General features: G+C 58.3%; 1 protein-coding gene across 3 annotated transcripts; it reads right to left on the bottom strand.

The window, feature by feature from the left end:
- Positions 1 to 386: 386 nt before the first annotated feature.
- UBE2I (ubiquitin conjugating enzyme E2 I) lies at positions 387 to 15,598 on the bottom strand. 3 transcript variants are annotated; one of them, XM_036825646.1, is made up of 7 exons: positions 15,108 to 15,225; positions 9,579 to 9,654; positions 9,324 to 9,407; positions 8,293 to 8,365; positions 3,713 to 3,822; positions 3,509 to 3,588; positions 387 to 1,016 (listed from the first exon to the last, which is right to left on the bottom strand). In XM_036825646.1, the coding sequence occupies exons 2-7, from the start codon at positions 9,642 to 9,644 to the stop codon at positions 953 to 955; spliced, it is 477 nt and encodes a 158-aa protein (XP_036681541.1). In that variant the 5' UTR covers positions 9,645 to 9,654; positions 15,108 to 15,225; the 3' UTR covers positions 387 to 952. The 3 variants fall into 3 exon arrangements, with proteins under 3 accessions (XP_036681541.1, XP_036681543.1, XP_036681542.1); XM_036825648.1 differs by lacking the exon at positions 15,108 to 15,225 and adding an exon at positions 15,519 to 15,598 and having other exon boundaries at positions 389 to 1,016; XM_036825647.1 differs by lacking the exon at positions 15,108 to 15,225 and adding an exon at positions 12,990 to 14,685 and having other exon boundaries at positions 389 to 1,016.
- Between the last annotated feature and the right edge of the window lie 715 nt (positions 15,599 to 16,313).

Raw genomic sequence — 16,313 nt, 5'->3', positions numbered from 1 at the left:
GCAGCTGCTGAGGCCAGGGCGCTGCTGGGCAAGAGGAGGCCACACGCCTCACCCACAGGCTGGGCTCCATTGCCAGCGCCCAGCCACCCTCAGCCGCCTGCGATGGCACTGAGGGGGCGAGCTGCTTGAACGGCAGTCCTCCCCGGGCCCGCCTGGCCTGGGTTAGGCATCTCGTCCTCCTGATGGCCCAGGCGGTGCAAGCTTTACAAGGGTCTCGATGCCAGTTCCAACCTGACCAGACCAGAACTCTCTAGCACTCTGCAACCCAGAGCCCCGGCATGGGGGGGAAAGAATACACAGCACTATTTACAGAGGATGGGGCCGAGTGTGGGGTGCTGGGCACACTGAGGTCACCTCCTCACTTTTAATGATGATAATGCAACAAAAACCTTTATATAAACAGTTTATTTACTCTAAACAGCAACACAGACAAACGCCATATAAACACAAAGGAAGTGATGCGGAAACGCGACGCTGGCTGACTGTGGATCTGAGGCTCGTAAGCAACACAAGCCGGGCTCTGGGAGAGGAGGCGGCAGGGCGGGGCAGGTCTGATTTTCTGTTTCGTGCAGCCAGCTGAAGGCTAAGTGCAGCTCTAGACGGCGTGAAGCATGCCTGCATCCGCGAGCAAAGGAACTAGCTCCTTGGGACTCATTGAAGTATAAAAGTTTGTAATTTTACAGCAGTTGAAATACTGACATCAATATTAAAATAAAAGCAAGTTTTACATAACAATCAAAAATACAAAAGACTGAAGGAAGAGACCCTGTATGAAAAACTGGGCGATTCAGCGAGCCGAGACTGTACCAGTGGCGGAAATGGAAAATGGCGCCCGCCCAACCCTCCCCAGGTGACCAGTAATTGTAGAGAGCAACGTTAGGTTTGCAAAAATGTTGTAAACAAGTTCTTGCCACACCAATCCCTTCCTTTTTATGATGCCACAGGTCGCTGCTTATGAGGGAGCAAACTTCTTGGCTTGTGCTCGAACCCTTTTCTCGTATTCCACTCTGTTTTGGCTGAGAAGGTCAAAAGAGAGACATGTTAGAAGGTGCGGCCGCTGCCCGAGGGCGCCCAGGAAGCCTGGAGCGCGCATGGGTGAGGAGGTCTCGGGGGCACCGGTCCTGGGCCAAACTGGGAGGAGGGTGAGCCCTGTGGGTTTGCCGGTCTAGCCAGCGACCAGCAGCTTCTTTCCCTACCTCTCAGGCAGCATCCATCATACTCGTCACTGGAGGAAACAGATCTCCCAGTACCATCTGCTTCAAAACCAGACACAAACCTCTGGGGGGTTTGCCCTCGGCTCTCAGTACCGCGGGAGAAGGTGCGAGCAGCTTACGGCGGCCAGGCAGGACCCCAGCTGGGGCTCTAGGGTGAGAACCACCGCTGATAAAAGGGGCCAGTGTGCATCACCCAGAGGGGAGACATTTGCAGACAGGGTTCCTGGACACCCAGTGCTGGGGCTGGTCAGCGACCCTCACGAAGGTGTGCAAAGCCCCTGATAAGAAAGTCAGGGGTCCTTCCAAGCTGTGCTGTGCAACAGTGAGGCCCCTCAGAGTGCAGCCCACGGCCTGAGGCCGTGTAACCACAGCCCAGGCGTGGGGTGGCTGAAGCTCCTCAGCTGCACCACGGTGCCGACGGCTCCAGTGTCCAGGACCCTGCCTGTGGCCTCCCTGGGGAATGGCTGCAGCGCCAGCAGCGGGAGAGGCAGAGCTGCCGGTGCGACCCTGTGCTGGTCCGGCGCCAAGGAGGCTGGTGTGGCCCTGAGAGCTGGAGAGCGAGGTCACAGGACCAGCGCCTACAGTGGTCTGAGCGCACCCACCCCCGGCCCCTGACCTTTGACCCTGGCTCCCAGTGTTGTGTCAAGCCCAGGCCACCACAGCCCCAGGGCGGAGGCAGTGGCCGGGGGGCTTTGGAAGGAGTGGGCAGAACAGCCAAGTCCAGCTCCGCCACTGACCAAGTGAAGGCCGGGATGGGGCTGCAGGCACCTGCCAGCGTAGGACATGCCCTGTGACCTTTTGGAAGCAAGGTGGGAACGCGGGCAGACCCCACCAGCCTGGGCCAGCACCGACCACTCAACCAGAAGAGCCTCGGCGCCTGACGGTGCAGAGCCGTGTCCCATGGTACCTCGGCCACACACCACTGCCACCAACACAGGAGACCCAGAAAAACCCGGCTCTGCTCTATGAGCAGCAAGGAGACATCTCGGGCTCGAGGGCCACGCACCTCTGTCGTAAGGCCTCAAGCTCAAACGAGTACCCCAGTGGCCTTATTTACAAAGGGTGCGCGCCAATGGGGTGCGGCAGTGAAAGCACACAGCGCCCAGCTTGAGGTCAGGGCAGGAGTCGCTCACGCTCCACTCGAACCACTGAGCAATGCCCCCTGGCGGGAAGCCCCAGGGAGGAGGCCAGATTGAAGTCCGGAGGGGGTGGGCCAGGGGGCTCTGGGACTTTGGCCCTGCCGGGGGGTGTCTTCTGCCCTTAGACAACACTGGGCTGGGCCGAGAGACCTGAGCCATCTTGGGAAGAGAAATACCTCTCCTGCAACGTGGTGCTTCTCTCGGGTGGACTCGGAACAGCTGGGGTGCTGGCTGCTCAGAGCAGCCCGAGGACACTCTCAGCCTCCGCTTTACCCTCCACCTCCCACTCCAGATGCCCTCCAGGAAGGAACAGGCCCCTGCCTGGCCTCTCCTGAGGGCCAGCCCCTTGGATCCCAGGCCACTGGGGCACCTGGGCACTGTCCCCAGAAAATGCTACACTCCGTTCCCCAGTTCCCCTCAGGTGTGGGCCTGGGTTTCTAAACGTGGGCAGATGGAGCAGTGGGCGTCAGGGCCCCAGCCTAGCTTAAGGCCCCGTCCAGACCAGCCTGGGGAGGACCACAGGCCCACGCGCCACGTTTAACCACTGCTCACCCCAACTACGTCATACCAGGCCTCCTCCCTCATCGTGGAGAGTGGACGCAGGACCCACGTGCCATGCGGGGAAGGACCAGGCATGGAGTGGACGCCTGGCACTGGGGGGTGGGGAGGTAGGGATCACAGCAGCTGGGTGGCCAAGAGCAACCTGATCATCACGCCCCCGCTGACCACCCCCATGGGAGGCACCACACCGAGGCAGGACCAGGAAGAGGGGCTGGAGATGCGGAGAGCAGCAGGAGGGCCGAGGTGGGAGGTCTGGGGTCCCTGGTTGAACTGGGTTGTTGGACATCCCTCCCTCAGGGCCCCACTCAGGGCGACGTTCCCTCTGAGCTGGACCAGAGTCTCAGGGCCGGCCCGGCCACAGCTCAGACACAAAGTGGCCAACACCTGAGCTCCGCTTCCTGACAACCCCCCCCACCCTCCCCCCAACGGGTCACCTGTTTCTGCACACGCAGCTCCCGCGGCTGCAGGACAGCCCGGCTGCCGTGTCTCACCCCCCGACCGCTGCCTCCCAGCCAGGCTGTCAGGGGCAGCCTAGACCAGACTTCAGGGAGGCCAAGAAGAAGTTGCAGCAAACGGGGCTGGATTGCTACTAACCAGTAGATCGTGTAGGCCTCTGCTTGAGCTGGGTCTTGGATATTTGGTTCATTTAGAAGTTCCTGTATTCCTAATAAGATCTGCGTAAGAGACAAAACAAACACAGCAAGGTGGGAGGCCAGCGTGCTGAAAGGCAAACTTTCCCGGGATGGAGGACCACTGGCCCTCGGGCCCTGAAGGGTGGAGGGAGCTCGCACTCCATACCTGCTTAATCGTGATGGCCGGCCTCCAGTCCTTGTCCTCCTCCAGGATGGACAGGCACACTGTGCCCGAGGGGTACACGTTCGGATGAAATAACGGTGGTTCAAACTTGCCTGGAGCAAAGGGAATGAAAGAAACATGTTTCTGGTGGCAGGTGTCTTCCTACCAAGTAATGTCCTGCCCTGACGGTGCCTCTCCCCCTACACTGGGGCACCTGGCTGGTCACCAGGCACCTGGCCAAGAACTACTTAGAAAAACGAAACTGGGCTCGAGGTGGGAGGAGGTGGGAGGAGTAAGCAGTCACCTTCCTGACAGACTCAGAGGGGAAGCCACGTGCTCCCAGGACCCCACCCGGGGTGGCTGGCATTCAGAGCACAGAGCCCCGGATGGCTGCCCCCATGTCCTCCCAGCCAGGCTGTGGCCTGACTCAGGAAGATGGGAAGGGGCCACTGCAGCAGGTGAGGAGGGTCCTGCGGGAGAGCCAAGGGCAGAAACTCAGAGGCCCTTCCAAACAAGTGGCCATTTTCAAAGCAGATCATCCTGCTTCAAAACAGAGGCTTTTAGGACCCCACATTCTTTCTTCAAAAACAAAATAACACAAAGCAAAAAAAGTTAATTTTCTTAAAAAAAAGAAAAAAGAATACATGTAGGAAATTTGAAAACATAAAAGAGCAGAGAGGGACTTCCCTGATGGTCCAGTGGTTAGGACTCTGCGCTTCCACTGCAGGAGATGTGGGTTCAATCCCTGGTTGGGGAACTAAGATCCTGCATGCCTTGTGACACGGACAAAAAGAATAAAGAAAAAAGGAAAAAAAAAAAAAAAAAAAAAGGCAGGACAAAATGGCCGTAATGAGCCCCACCCAGGGTCCATTAACTCACCTAACGTGTGTTTTTCTCTCATCTGGGCGCTTTCCCCCTTTCTCTTGATTTTTAAAACATTATTTAATTATACCCAAAGAAGTTCAGCAACTGTAGTACACTTGATGAATTACCAAAAATGAACACACCCACTCATACCAACAGCTTCCAGAAAACTCCCTCCCTCACCTGCCTCATTATCCCAACTTGTACACCCGCCCCGCCTCCAGACCAGGACTTGCGGCTCTACACCCAGGGGTCAGTTTGCACCTTGCTGCCGCACAGGGCTCGCTGGGAGAAGCTGCCCATGGACTTGTCCACCCCACCATAGGTGCACATCTGAGCTACTACGACTGAAGCTGCAAACACTCCTGAACGTGAATTCTGGTGCACGTGTGTATTTCAACGTGAAAATGCTGGGTTGCAAGGTGTCCGTGTTGAACTTGAGTAGATACTGCTCATTTCCACAGCGGCTGTACCAACTTACATGCCATCAGCAGGGTCTGCATGCTCCCACACTTTGTGACTTTGCCAGCCCCTGGTGGTGTCAGGCACCCTGATAAAATGACAGTGGTTGCCTCTCATGGTTCTGATTTGCATTTTCCTTTCACTCCCTGAGACACACTTGCTGCTTCTTTGGAGAAGCTCTTCTTTAAACCTCTCACACGCTTTTCTTGTTGACTTGCAGATGCTCTTTATATACGCAGGACACAGGTCCTTTGTCAGTTATTTGTCTCCCAGCACCCCCCCAGCCCCTCACCCCCGTCTCAGGTCACTGGCTGCCTTCCCTCTGCACCAGGTCACCCTCCTGACTCCTAACACTGCCATCACATGGACTGCTGACCTCCACAAACGGAACCTGGTCCAGCTCCTCGGCATCTGGGAGACTCACTCATGTCACAAACACTCACAGACTCTTCCTTCTCTCTGCTGCAGACTGTCCCACTATTCATGTGTCCGTTCTACTGTGAACAGACACCTGCGCTGCCCCCAGCTTTTCCCGGACACACGCTGCCCAGGCCTTTCGGTGTGCACACTTTCACTGGGTCTCTCCTCAGTGAACAGCCGGTCCCAGAGCAGGCGTTAAGTGTGGCCTCAGTAGACAAACTGAGAGCTTTCCGAGGGAAGTGCTCTCTAGAGCTGGGCCCCTCCCTCCCCGCTGGGTTGTCACTTGCAGTGTCTGGTGATGAGGTCAGGCACCTTCCCCTGTGCCCACTGGCTGGGTGGAGAGCCTCTTTTGTGAAGGGCCTGAGCTAATGGCAGTTTACCCTTTCTCACTGAAGTGCAGATGCTCTTGATGTATTTGGAACGAGAACTGACAAACACATCCCATTTCTCTCCTCCTCACTCTCACTGGTGTCTCCTGGTGAGGAGATGGTCTTGATTTAAAGGCAGTCCAGCTCATCCTTTCTCTCCTTATGGTTAAAGTGCTCTCAGCCCGCCCACGTGATGGAGAGGTCCTCCCGTCGCCTCCACAGCTGTACTTCCCACCGGGCACCAAGATGCGCAGGAGAGCAAGCTCTCCTTCCACTGGGCCCCCACACCTCCCAGAGTCCTCTGTCATCAGCCAAGCCTGTATACGGCTGGCCTCTCTGGACTCTGCCTTGCAGGCCTGCATCTCAGTGTCCCTGCAGCAGGTCTCAGCCCGCTTTCCATCTTGCCGTCCTACGGGTCTGGGTGCTCTTCTCACCCAAGCAGCCTCAGCCTAGGCCTCACAATCCCCCCCCCCACAAATCTCCAAGGGCATGGCTGTTCTCAGCACCCTGCATTTCCTGCATTTTAGAGTCTGTGTGACAGTTTCCAAAAAAGTCTGCTTGTGTTGTGACTGGGATCACACTGAACCTGCAGAAGAGCTGGGAGAGAACAGGCACATGCACTCACAGTCTTCCAAGCTGTGCACACGGCCTGTCCTGCCAGGGATCAAGGCTGCCTCTGATCCTTGCAGAAACATCTGATCATTTTCAGCGGAGAGGTCTTTTTTGTTGGCCACGCCTCGGGGCTTGTGGGATCTTAGTTCCCCGAGCAGGGATTGAACCCACGCCCTCGGCAGTGAAAGCTGGACCAGAGAATTCCCTTTTAAATTTATATTTATTTATTTTTTTGGCTACATTGGGTCTCAGTTGCAGCACGTGGGATCTTTGTTGGGCATGCAAGATATTTCGTTGCAGCGTGCAGGCTTCTCTCTAGTTGTGGTGTGCGGGTTTTCTCTCTCTAGCTGTGGCACGCAGGCTCCAGAGGGTGTGGGCTCTGTAGTTTGCGGCACGCAGGCTCAGTAGTTGTGGTGCACGGGCTTAGCTGCCCCGCAGCATGTGGGATCTTAGTTCCCTGACCAGAGATTGAACCCATGTCCCCTGCATTGGAATGTGGATTCTTTACCACTGGACCACCAGGGAAGTCTCCCCTCTTTTAAATTAAATAAAAAATTTTGTGAATTAGTCTTTTATTCAGCAATCTTAGACTCAGAGAAAGATTGTCTGCAGTCTTGTCTTCCAGTTCTTCTGCTGGGATTTCTTTTTCTTGCCTGGCTCTATCTTCTTGGAATTCCAATACAATGTAGACTAGAAGTGATGAAAGTAGCTACAATGTCTCATTTCTTGATTAAAGATACTCTTTTTTTAAAAATTAATTAATTTCTTTGGGCAGCATTGGGTCTTTGTTGCTGCGCACAGGCTTTCTCTAGTTGCAGCGAGAGGGGGCTACTCCTTTGTTGCAGTGCGCGGGCTTCTCATTGCGGTGGCTTCTCTTGTTGCGGAGCACGGGCTCCAGGCACGCGGGCTCCAGAGTGAAGGCTCAGTAGTTGTGGCACATGGGCTTAGCTGCTCTGCAGCATGTGGGATCTTCCCAGACCAGGGATCAAACCCATGTCGCCTGCGTTGGCAGGCGGATTCTTAACCACTACGCCACCAGGGAAGTCCCTGATTAAAGATATTCTTTAAGGTAATACCTGTACGTGGCAAAAAAATTCAAACAGCAAAGAACCACCCCAAATGAAATAAGTCTCCATCCCAGTGGTTAACTGTTAGTTTTAGAAATTCTTCTGGTTGTGCCTTTGTAACAGACATCTTGAATTACTGACCACCAGAGTGAACGCTGACACAGTCTTGCCCCACCACGTGCCGGGGGCACTCTTCACATGCTGGGGTATGCGTTAACACACCCAATTAACCAGAGACAGATAGCATTTGCTGATTTCCAGCTACAAAAGGGGAGGGACCTGGGGCCCCTTCTGAGTTTTGCTGAAATGTGTTCCCACGGTCTGGCCACAGCACTATCTCAGATGCAGCCTCGGCCCTTTCTTCCTGCCGCCTTCTCTGGAGACTTCAGCACGCTATCCACTCAGGGTGCACACGCTGCACCACATAAGTATCAAATTCTAACAAGCAACAAAACCCTCTGGGGGGGTGAGGCTCTGGACCGCGGTCCTTCTGCACGTCTACCCCTTCCAGGGCTGGATCTCGGTGGCACTAAGGTCCCACCTCCCAGTGATGAGAGCTGGGATTCTGGGTCTGACACTGGGCCTATTATGTGCACCTCCAGCCACTGGGGGTACAAACAGACTCAAATCCACAGCCAGTCCCAAGGATCAGAGTCCCTGGAGCCACCCCAGGAGCAGAGCAGGACATAACTGAAGCTCCACAGTCCCAAGCTCTCTGAAGAGGACCTTAGATCTCTCTGCTAGAACAAGGCAGAAGCCAACCGACTTCTGATGACTGCGTTCTACTTACATTTCGGAGGTGAGGATGGATAATCGTCTTTGAACAGCATCCGTAGTTTAAACAAGCCTCCTTCCCACGGAGTCTGTTGGGAAATAAAACTGTGATCAGGTGTGCTGCGGGCCTCTGCGGCGGGCTGGGCCCAGGAGGGGCAAGGGGCTTGCTCCGGCTGCACCCCAGGACGGTGAGGGCCCCCCAGAGGCGGCTCCTAATGGCTCACAGCCCACCATCAGGACTGTTGGGGCCTCCATGACCCCGAGTTGGAAAGGGCCTTCCCTGGAGAGATAGGAGGCCCTGGGGGGCTCCCCCCAACACTGAGTGTGTACAGTGAAGACTTGGCAGGGGACTCCCCTGGGGGGCATTCTGTGAGGCTCCTCCCTCAGGTCCCATGGGTCCCTGGGCAACCTCCCAGTTCCACAGCCCAGCACCCCTCCCCACCCACCACCCCCAGGCCTACTCTTGCTGTATGTTTACAACCAACCATGGTAGGAGAAAATGGAGACGATGAAGCCCTGTCATCACCCAGACACCTCAGGAGTCTCCTCCTTCCTTCCACTTCACCCAAGAGACCCTCCCTCCCAAACGCTTCCAACGTGCCAGTCCTAACGTACCCAGGCACACTCAGGTGAGCGGAGGAGGCAGCACCGTGGCCCATGAGTGCAGGACACGCGGGGCCCCACATGGCTGTCTTAAGTGGCTGATGCCTGGCCTCTGTGTCTAAGGATCTGCAGGTGTCCCAGGCTCAAGACCCACACCCCCCGCGCCTCAGAGCATCGCCATGTCCGGGCTGCTTCAACCTCAGCCCCCCTCCACCCCCTCCAGGGCTCCTCCTGCTCCTGGGACGTGGCAGGGGGGCTGCATGATGCCACCCCTCCCCATCTGCTACAGCCCAGCTCCTTTCTGAATTAAGACTGCCCGGAGGGCCACATGTCACCCTAACCTTGTCCCCCTGGCCAGGGGATGGGACCACGGCCCGCGTGACCATCACAATCATCACACACACTTGAACCTGAGTCCTTCTGAAGGGGGGCAGCCCCTCTTACCCCCTTCTTCCCGGGAATGGCGCACTCCCAGTTCATGAGGTTCATCGTGCCGTCGGGATTTTTTGTTGGGACGGCCACAAAACCCTGAGAGGAAACAACACAGGGCACATCAGTGCCATGGCAGCCGGTTCCCTGCTCCCGGGATAAACCCGCCAGCATCAGCCCAGAGGCCAAATGGCTAACCCACAGGGACCTGAGGTTCTCGTCAAGGGGAAACCATCACCCTGCCACACGCAGAAGTAAAGCTTTCCTTACAAACGGGTGGTCTTTTCTCCAAGCTTTCCTCTCCTGGGCGAGTCTGCTGAGGGCGATCCCCGACATGTTTGCGTCCCTAGAAGAGACGGGCAGAGTGTGCGATGAGCACCGGCAGCCGTGGGCCCTCTGCCCCCTCACCCCGTACCCGGCCCAGCCCAACAGACTCGCTTCCAAGAAGCAGGGAAACCAAGGCTCCCACCCGGCCCCACACGCCGCTCTGGACAAGCTGTCACAGCTCCCCCCACCCTGGGGGGGGGGCGCTCCCAGCCTCCTGGTGCAGGCAGCTCACCAGGGAAGAGGGAGCGGGTCTCCCATCCCCAGGCCCCTATGGCATGCGCTGTGACCTGCATTTCATGGTGACACAGAGCTCCAGAGAAGCAAAGCCCCAGGCCCAGCTCACACAGCTGCCAGGTGCTGCGTGGGGAGGGGGCGCCGTGCACTCCCAGCAGCCACCTGCCCACTAGCCCTGCCCTCTTTGTCCTGTGGCACCCGCTGGAGTGACAGGAACCCCAATTCCACCAGACTCCGTAGCAGAGGCAGGGACAAGATGGGGACGTCCAGAGCGCGGGCCTGAGACCTGGGAGGGGCAGTCACTGAGTGCTCCCCTCTGCCAGCGCAGGGATGTGGGGTTGCTGGCAGGCCTCCGGCCCAGAATCGGGGGCTCAGAATCTAGACTCAGGCCCGGCCAGGAGGAGAGCCCTGGTCCTGGAAGGCAACCAAGAGGAAGGCAGCCCTGGGCAGAGAGCAGTTTAACCATGCAACGGGTGGGGGCTGCACAAGTCCAGAGGCAGCACCTCCCCACCCCAGCATCCAACAGACCCACCTGTCACCAGGCCTGGGGGCTCGGGCCTTCCCTGGCCCCTGCCACTTTCTCATTCTACAGCCCCACCCTAGGACCCGCTGCCACTCTGCCTGTTGTGAGTGGGCCAAGACCTGTCTCCCAGTGACTTTGGGGAAGTCAACAAAAGGGGGAGGAGGCCCTGCAGCCAGGCTACTCAAAACTCCTGGTCTCTCCAGAATACTGGCTCCCCTGCACCTCTGGACCACAGACCCTCAGGGTTTGGCGGCATCAGCCATTCAGATTCATTGCCCGGAGCCGTCAGCCCATCTCCCAGGTGCTGCTGATGCAGCATACAGACCAGACCAGGCATGTGGCACTCTATCGTAACCCCTGCTGCCCTCGACCTCCTTCTGCCCACGAGAATGCGACCCTTAGGGACTTCCCTGATGATCCAGTGGTTAAGAATCTGCCTTCCAATGCACAGGACGTGGGTAAGATCCCTGATGGGGGAACTAAGGTCCCATGTGCCACGGGGCAACTAAGCCCACACGCCACAACTAAGACGCGAAAACTTGCTGGAAAATTTGATCCCAAGTGTGTTTGCTGGTCTTCAGAGTCCATGGGAACATTAAAGGTACCCTGAATCAAGTATTTCCATTAAGCAAGCCTTTAACAAGACCGAGGAGAGTGAATCCTACACGTGCATGGCCGGTGGCTTGCCCCCACCCTGCAGGCTTGCACTGGAGGGCCTGGGGACAGGCCCCCTCTGCACCTCTGGCAGGGAAGAGGTCCAGCACCTCGAGTTCCCTCGGACAACACGGGGCACCCTTCGCAACCACAACACGGCTCTCAACCAGGCACAGAAGAACAAACTTCTGACAAACACAGAACTGGAAACCAGCCGTGCTTCCCAGCTGTGCCGGCCCTGACCCAAAGTTGGGGACCACTAAGCCCGTTTTAGACCTGAGAAGGAAAGATCAGAAGTAACCTGCCCACTGAGGGAAGAGCCTCAACTCAAACCCAGGGGGTTTTCCCACTCCCAGCAGGAGGGCTGCTCCTCTCTGCAGCCCCTGCCTCATAATCACTCCTGCAGCCCCCTCCCTTGGCTCAGGCTGACCCCCAAGTGCTCCAGCAATCCAAATCAAAACCTTGTCCCAGCATCTGCTGGGACACTCTGCCGCCAGGCCTCAAACAACACAAACACGCCCATGTTCCTGCAGGAGAGGTGGGGTCAGGTCAACAATGCAACAGCAGACCAGCCGATCAGTGGGGCCCTGGGCGGCTACCTCACTGGGCACCAGTTACAAGGGCACATCCCCAGGCCCAGTGGCCCCATGGAGCCAGGAACTCTGCGGGAATCTGGCTCTTGCACGACTCCCCAAGAAGTAAGCATAGCGGGGGGGGGGGCAGGTTTGGGATGGCCACCGCAGCCTCCAGCATCACCCAGGAGCCCAGGTCCCAGGAAGTGGGGTGAGTTACTGCAAAACACCAGAGCAACGGGATGTGGTGTGTCATCAAGAAACACATATACTCATGTCATCGTGAAAAAAAGCGAGGATCAAAAATCAAAGCCTGGGCTTCCCTGGTGACACAGTGGTTAAGAATCCGCCTGCCAGTGCAGGGGACATGGGTTCGAGCCCTGGTCGAGCACATGCCACGGAGCAACTAAGCCCCTGCACCACAACTACTGAGCCTGCACTCTAGAGCCCGTGCTCCACAAGAGAAGCCACAATGAAAAGCCCGCACACGGCAACGAAGAGAAGTCCCAGCTCGCCACAACTAGAGAAAGCCCGCATGCAGCAACAAAGACCCAACACAGACAAAAATAAATAAAATAAATAAATTTATATTTAAAAAAAAATCAAAGCCCCCCACTCAGCAGGCATGGTGACAGGAGCTGTTGCCCTGGCGGCACTCTGACCCGAGCACACCTTCTAAAAGGCTATAACCCTGCCCAACCTCAAGATTAAGTCCAAGACAAGTAACACCAGGCCTGCACCCTAAACAGAATTTCTCTTTGCCACCCCCCAACCCCAGAGCTCTGGTCTGCCCGCTTCCTCCCCATCCATGGACCCGACCATCAGGAACATGTCTAGGATCTCCTTTCCAGGATGGCACACCTTTGTCTGCTATTTTCATTCATTCATGCAACATAAATTGAGGAATGGTATGAGTGTCGCTGCCCGGATGGCTGACATGGGGAGAAGTGCTAGGTGCCAGGAGACACAAAGCAGGATGACTACAAGACGGGCGGCACCTGGGTCCTAATGGTGGTCAGGTGGCTGCCTGGACACAGCCTGCAGCAATGGGCTCAGTGCAGGAAGAGAAGAAAGAGCCGGAACGGTGGGCACTGGTCCTGAGGGCCTGGGATTGCCTGAGGGAGGCGGGGAGACGCAGGGGATCAGGGCACAGGAGATTGCCAGCCGCTTTTGTCTTTAAGACTCTCTCTTGTCGGAGGCTAGGGCAGTAACCCCAGAGTCTGAAAAACCTTCATTCCTGAGACTTTCTCAAACCCTTCAAATGGCTCTTCTAAAGAGAACTCAACCCCACTTCATCCCCAGGGCTGGTGGGAACGACCCCCCCACAGGGGGCTTGAGGGATGTGGAGGATGTCCACAGCAAGCCCCTCACCAGCCAGGGCAGAGCACGCAGCATAGGCTGGCGGCCACCTCTGAACTAATGAACGCAGAAGTTCAGCAGCAGAAGACAAGCAGCTGGCGTGAGGTTCCTGAGTCTGTGCTCGGCCAGGTGTCAAGACTGGTTTCTGGAGCCCCAGGGCAGCACTCTGGACGCCGAGGATCCGTGGATTCCGGAATGGGCAAGCCAGCACTCGGGCGGCTCTGGAGGGGCAGGGCTGGGCCAGGACGCAGGCGAGGCCAGGAGGGCAATCCTGAGCACCGCCTGTCTGCTGACCGCGTGCCAGGACCCCACCACAGGCCACCTCTTCTGCTGACAACGGACAAAGCTGCCTCTGCAGGCCCTGTCCAAGCACCAGCTGTGGTTGTCTCAGGTGCGAAAGGTAATGGGGGGTGGGTCCCCACAGAAGTTCCTGCAGCCCCTTCCTTAGGGGTGCCAACGGACCAGAGCGGGAACCAAAAAGACCGCTTCCACCACCAGGGCAAACAGCCACAGGTGCACACCTGCACTGTCCCAGGCAGAGGTCTGGCCTCCTGCTCCCCAGAAGAAAGCAGCCAATTTGGTACATTTTAATTACAACATGGAGCCACTCCTTCAGAATCCCACTTAGGATCGAATCTGCCTTCCCCAAACAACAGAGAGGCACTTAAGGAGCAGTTAAGTGTTACTAGACGCTTTAGAACAACAAAATCATTAAGATATGAAGATAAGATATCTATGAACTGCTACAGAGAGCCTGCAGGGGAGGACCCGGGTTCTCCAGGGAGACCCTGGAAATCTGCCGTCATCTTCTTCCAGATCAGGCTGTACTTGAACCCGCTCTTCTAGTTGACAGCACAGACTTCAGAGCCACTTACTGGCTGCACATGTGGGCGAGTGGCTTCTCTCCCCCACCCTCAACCTTCTCACCTGTAAAATGGACAATAGTACTGTGACCCCCACAGGTTGGCTGGGGATAAAACTGATAAAGGATCAGCAGCCCTGGATGGGTCTTTTTCACCCAAACGTAAACTCCCCAGGGGAAGCCACTAGCTTCACCTGATGCAGGCACCCTGCACTCAGGAGACACTCCAGACCAGGTGCAGTTCTCTGTTCTTTCCTGACATTACTTCCTAGGACCCCAAGCCGTTTCTGAAGCAAGGCCCCAAACCCCCAGCAAGACTCACCAGACAAAGGTGCAACAAGATACAGAATTCACGCCTAAACCACCCGAAAGGCCATAAACAAGTCAGGACAAACTTGGGATCCATCTCCCTTTTCTGTTGGGTAAGTTTTCTATCCAAAGGCACGGTTTCCTTAAGAGCAAGAAACATTTAGGACTACAGGCTTTAAAAGGAGACCAACAAAAGCCAGCTCCGCAAACACAGAACAGTAACTTTGCTAACTGAGGAACTAAGCTTACTTCCAAATCATACAAACCAGACCAATTAATTCCGTGATTTAGGAGCAGGTGCTAGTCGTTACCATGATTCCAGCTAATCATTGCCTCGCCTTCCTCCTACTCGCCTAACTACCAGTTCCAGCCTCCGTGCAATTGGTACAAAGCAGGCTTGAGAGTGAATCTCCCCGTAAAGGGGAGTGCTAACACTCAGAGTCCCACCAACTGGGAGCGGAGCTCCGGAGGCGCAAGAGCTCAGACTTGTTTTCATTTCTAGACATCACACGCCACCCCCCAAACGCGCCCGCGTTTCTGCAGCGCGCGGCTTTGCACTCTTTGTGCGGTGCGTCCTCTCCCGGGCTGGAACGCGCCACAGGTTCGCGCGCACACCTTGACCCCGGAAACGCTCCGCCTTGGCGGAGGGCTCGGCGCTCCTGTCACCGCGGCCCGAGCGGCGGGCGCCGTCTGCGGCCCCGGACGCGACACGCGCGCCGCGACCTGCCCGAGCGCGCGCCCGAGCGAACGTCCCCCGCCCCCCCGGGCCGCGGCTCGGGCCGCGGGCCGGTGAGCCCAACGGGCCGGCCCCCTCCACGGCGTCAGCAGCCCGGGGCGGGCCGGTTCCCGGGAGCGGGCCGGGCCGCGAGTGGAGGGCGCCCGCCCGGCCGGGCCCGACGGCGGCGGAGGCCGCGGCCCGCCAAGGCCTGGCCCCCGGCCCGTCCGCCCCGCGCGCTCACCTCGGGCGGCCGCGGCCCGGCGAGCGAGGCGGACGAGACGGCGGCGGCGGCGCTCCCTTTGTCTCGGGACTTCCCTCCCGAGCCCGCTCCGCGCGCAGCCCGAGCGCTCGAGGACCCCGGCGCGGGCGGGGCGGGGCGGGGCCTGCGAGGCCTGCCCGCCGCGCGCCTGCCCCGCAACCCGTTGCCGCCGCCGCACGCCCCGCGCCGCCCGCTAGGCCGTTCGCCGCCCGCCGCCCGCGTTGCGCCGCCGCGCGCCCGCGCCCCGGGCCCGGCCCGGGAGCCCGGCCTGGGGGCGGCTTTCCAGTCAGGCGGCGCCCTGGACACCTGCGCCCTTAAAGGAGCCGCGTCCCCGATGTGAGGGAGCGTCTGCAAACTCCCCTTCGCGGGGCACGCGTCCACCCGAGGACACACCGGCGAGCGGCGGGGTAACGGGGAGGCCGAGATCTCCAAGGGCTCCCCGGATGCCCCGCGGGCACCTCCCCAGGCACGGCTCCCAGAGGTCTCCTTGAGGCTAGGATCCGGGGCCGGGGAGCAAAGACCACTGAGGCCTAGGGATCCCCGAAGCGTCGCAGCAAGGTGACGATCCCTCGCGTACGGCACGCTGTGAAGCCCCTTGCAATTGGCCAGTTCGGGGCTCTGGGCGGGGCGTTTATCGAATCTGCCCAATGAGCAGACCCCGTACAAAAGGCCGAGTGCTGGCCCGACCGACGGAAGGAGAAGTGTGGACGCTCCCTAACCCGGGGGCTGGCCCTGGGGGGAGGGGCGTCGGGGCTGCGAGCGGGTGGGGGAGGGGAAGGGAGGCCGGCCGAATCACGGTCCCATCCCTGCCGTCCCGGTCTTGGGTCCACCCTGAACCTGTGTGCGAACGCGGGTCCTTCCCGGCCACGCTGGGCGCCTCCCCGTCGGGCGGCCCCTGACCCCCGTCCCCCGTCTCGCGGTGGGAGAGGGCGCTTTCCAAGGTCAGGCCGCCCCGCCCTTGGGCGCTTTGGGATCAGGTGGCGAGAGGTGTCCCGGGCCCCGACCCGGGCCGCGCGGCCGGTGCAGGGCTCCTGGCGGCCCTGGACAGCAGAGGGGGCTTGCTTTCATTCACTGCTTCTTTCCTTTTCACAGTCTCCCTCTGTCTCCTTCCTCCTTCCTCCCTCCATTTCCTTGCATTCCTCCTCCCCACCCCAGTCCCCTAGTTGGCACTGTGCTGAGACTGTTGGC

Source organism: Balaenoptera musculus, chromosome 15 (assembly GCF_009873245.2).
Source record: "Balaenoptera musculus isolate JJ_BM4_2016_0621 chromosome 15, mBalMus1.pri.v3, whole genome shotgun sequence".
NCBI classification, from domain to species: Eukaryota; Metazoa; Chordata; class Mammalia; order Artiodactyla; family Balaenopteridae; genus Balaenoptera; species Balaenoptera musculus.
The sequence above is the reverse complement of the archived record's forward strand: the minus strand, read 5'-3'. Positions and strand labels throughout refer to the sequence as shown.

Coding starts and splice junctions, on each gene's coding strand:
- UBE2I (XM_036825648.1), bottom strand. CDS start 9,644: ATGTCGGGGATCGCCCTCAGCAGACTCGCCCAGGAGAGGAAAGCTTGG. Junction 9,408..9,578: donor GGAGAAAAGACCACCCGTTT/GTAAGGAAAGCT, acceptor GTTTCCTCTCAG/GGTTTTGTGGCCGTCCCAAC. Junction 3,823..8,292: donor TCCATCCTCACCTCCGAAAT/GTAAGTAGAACG, acceptor CCTTTGCTCCAG/GCAAGTTTGAACCACCGTTA.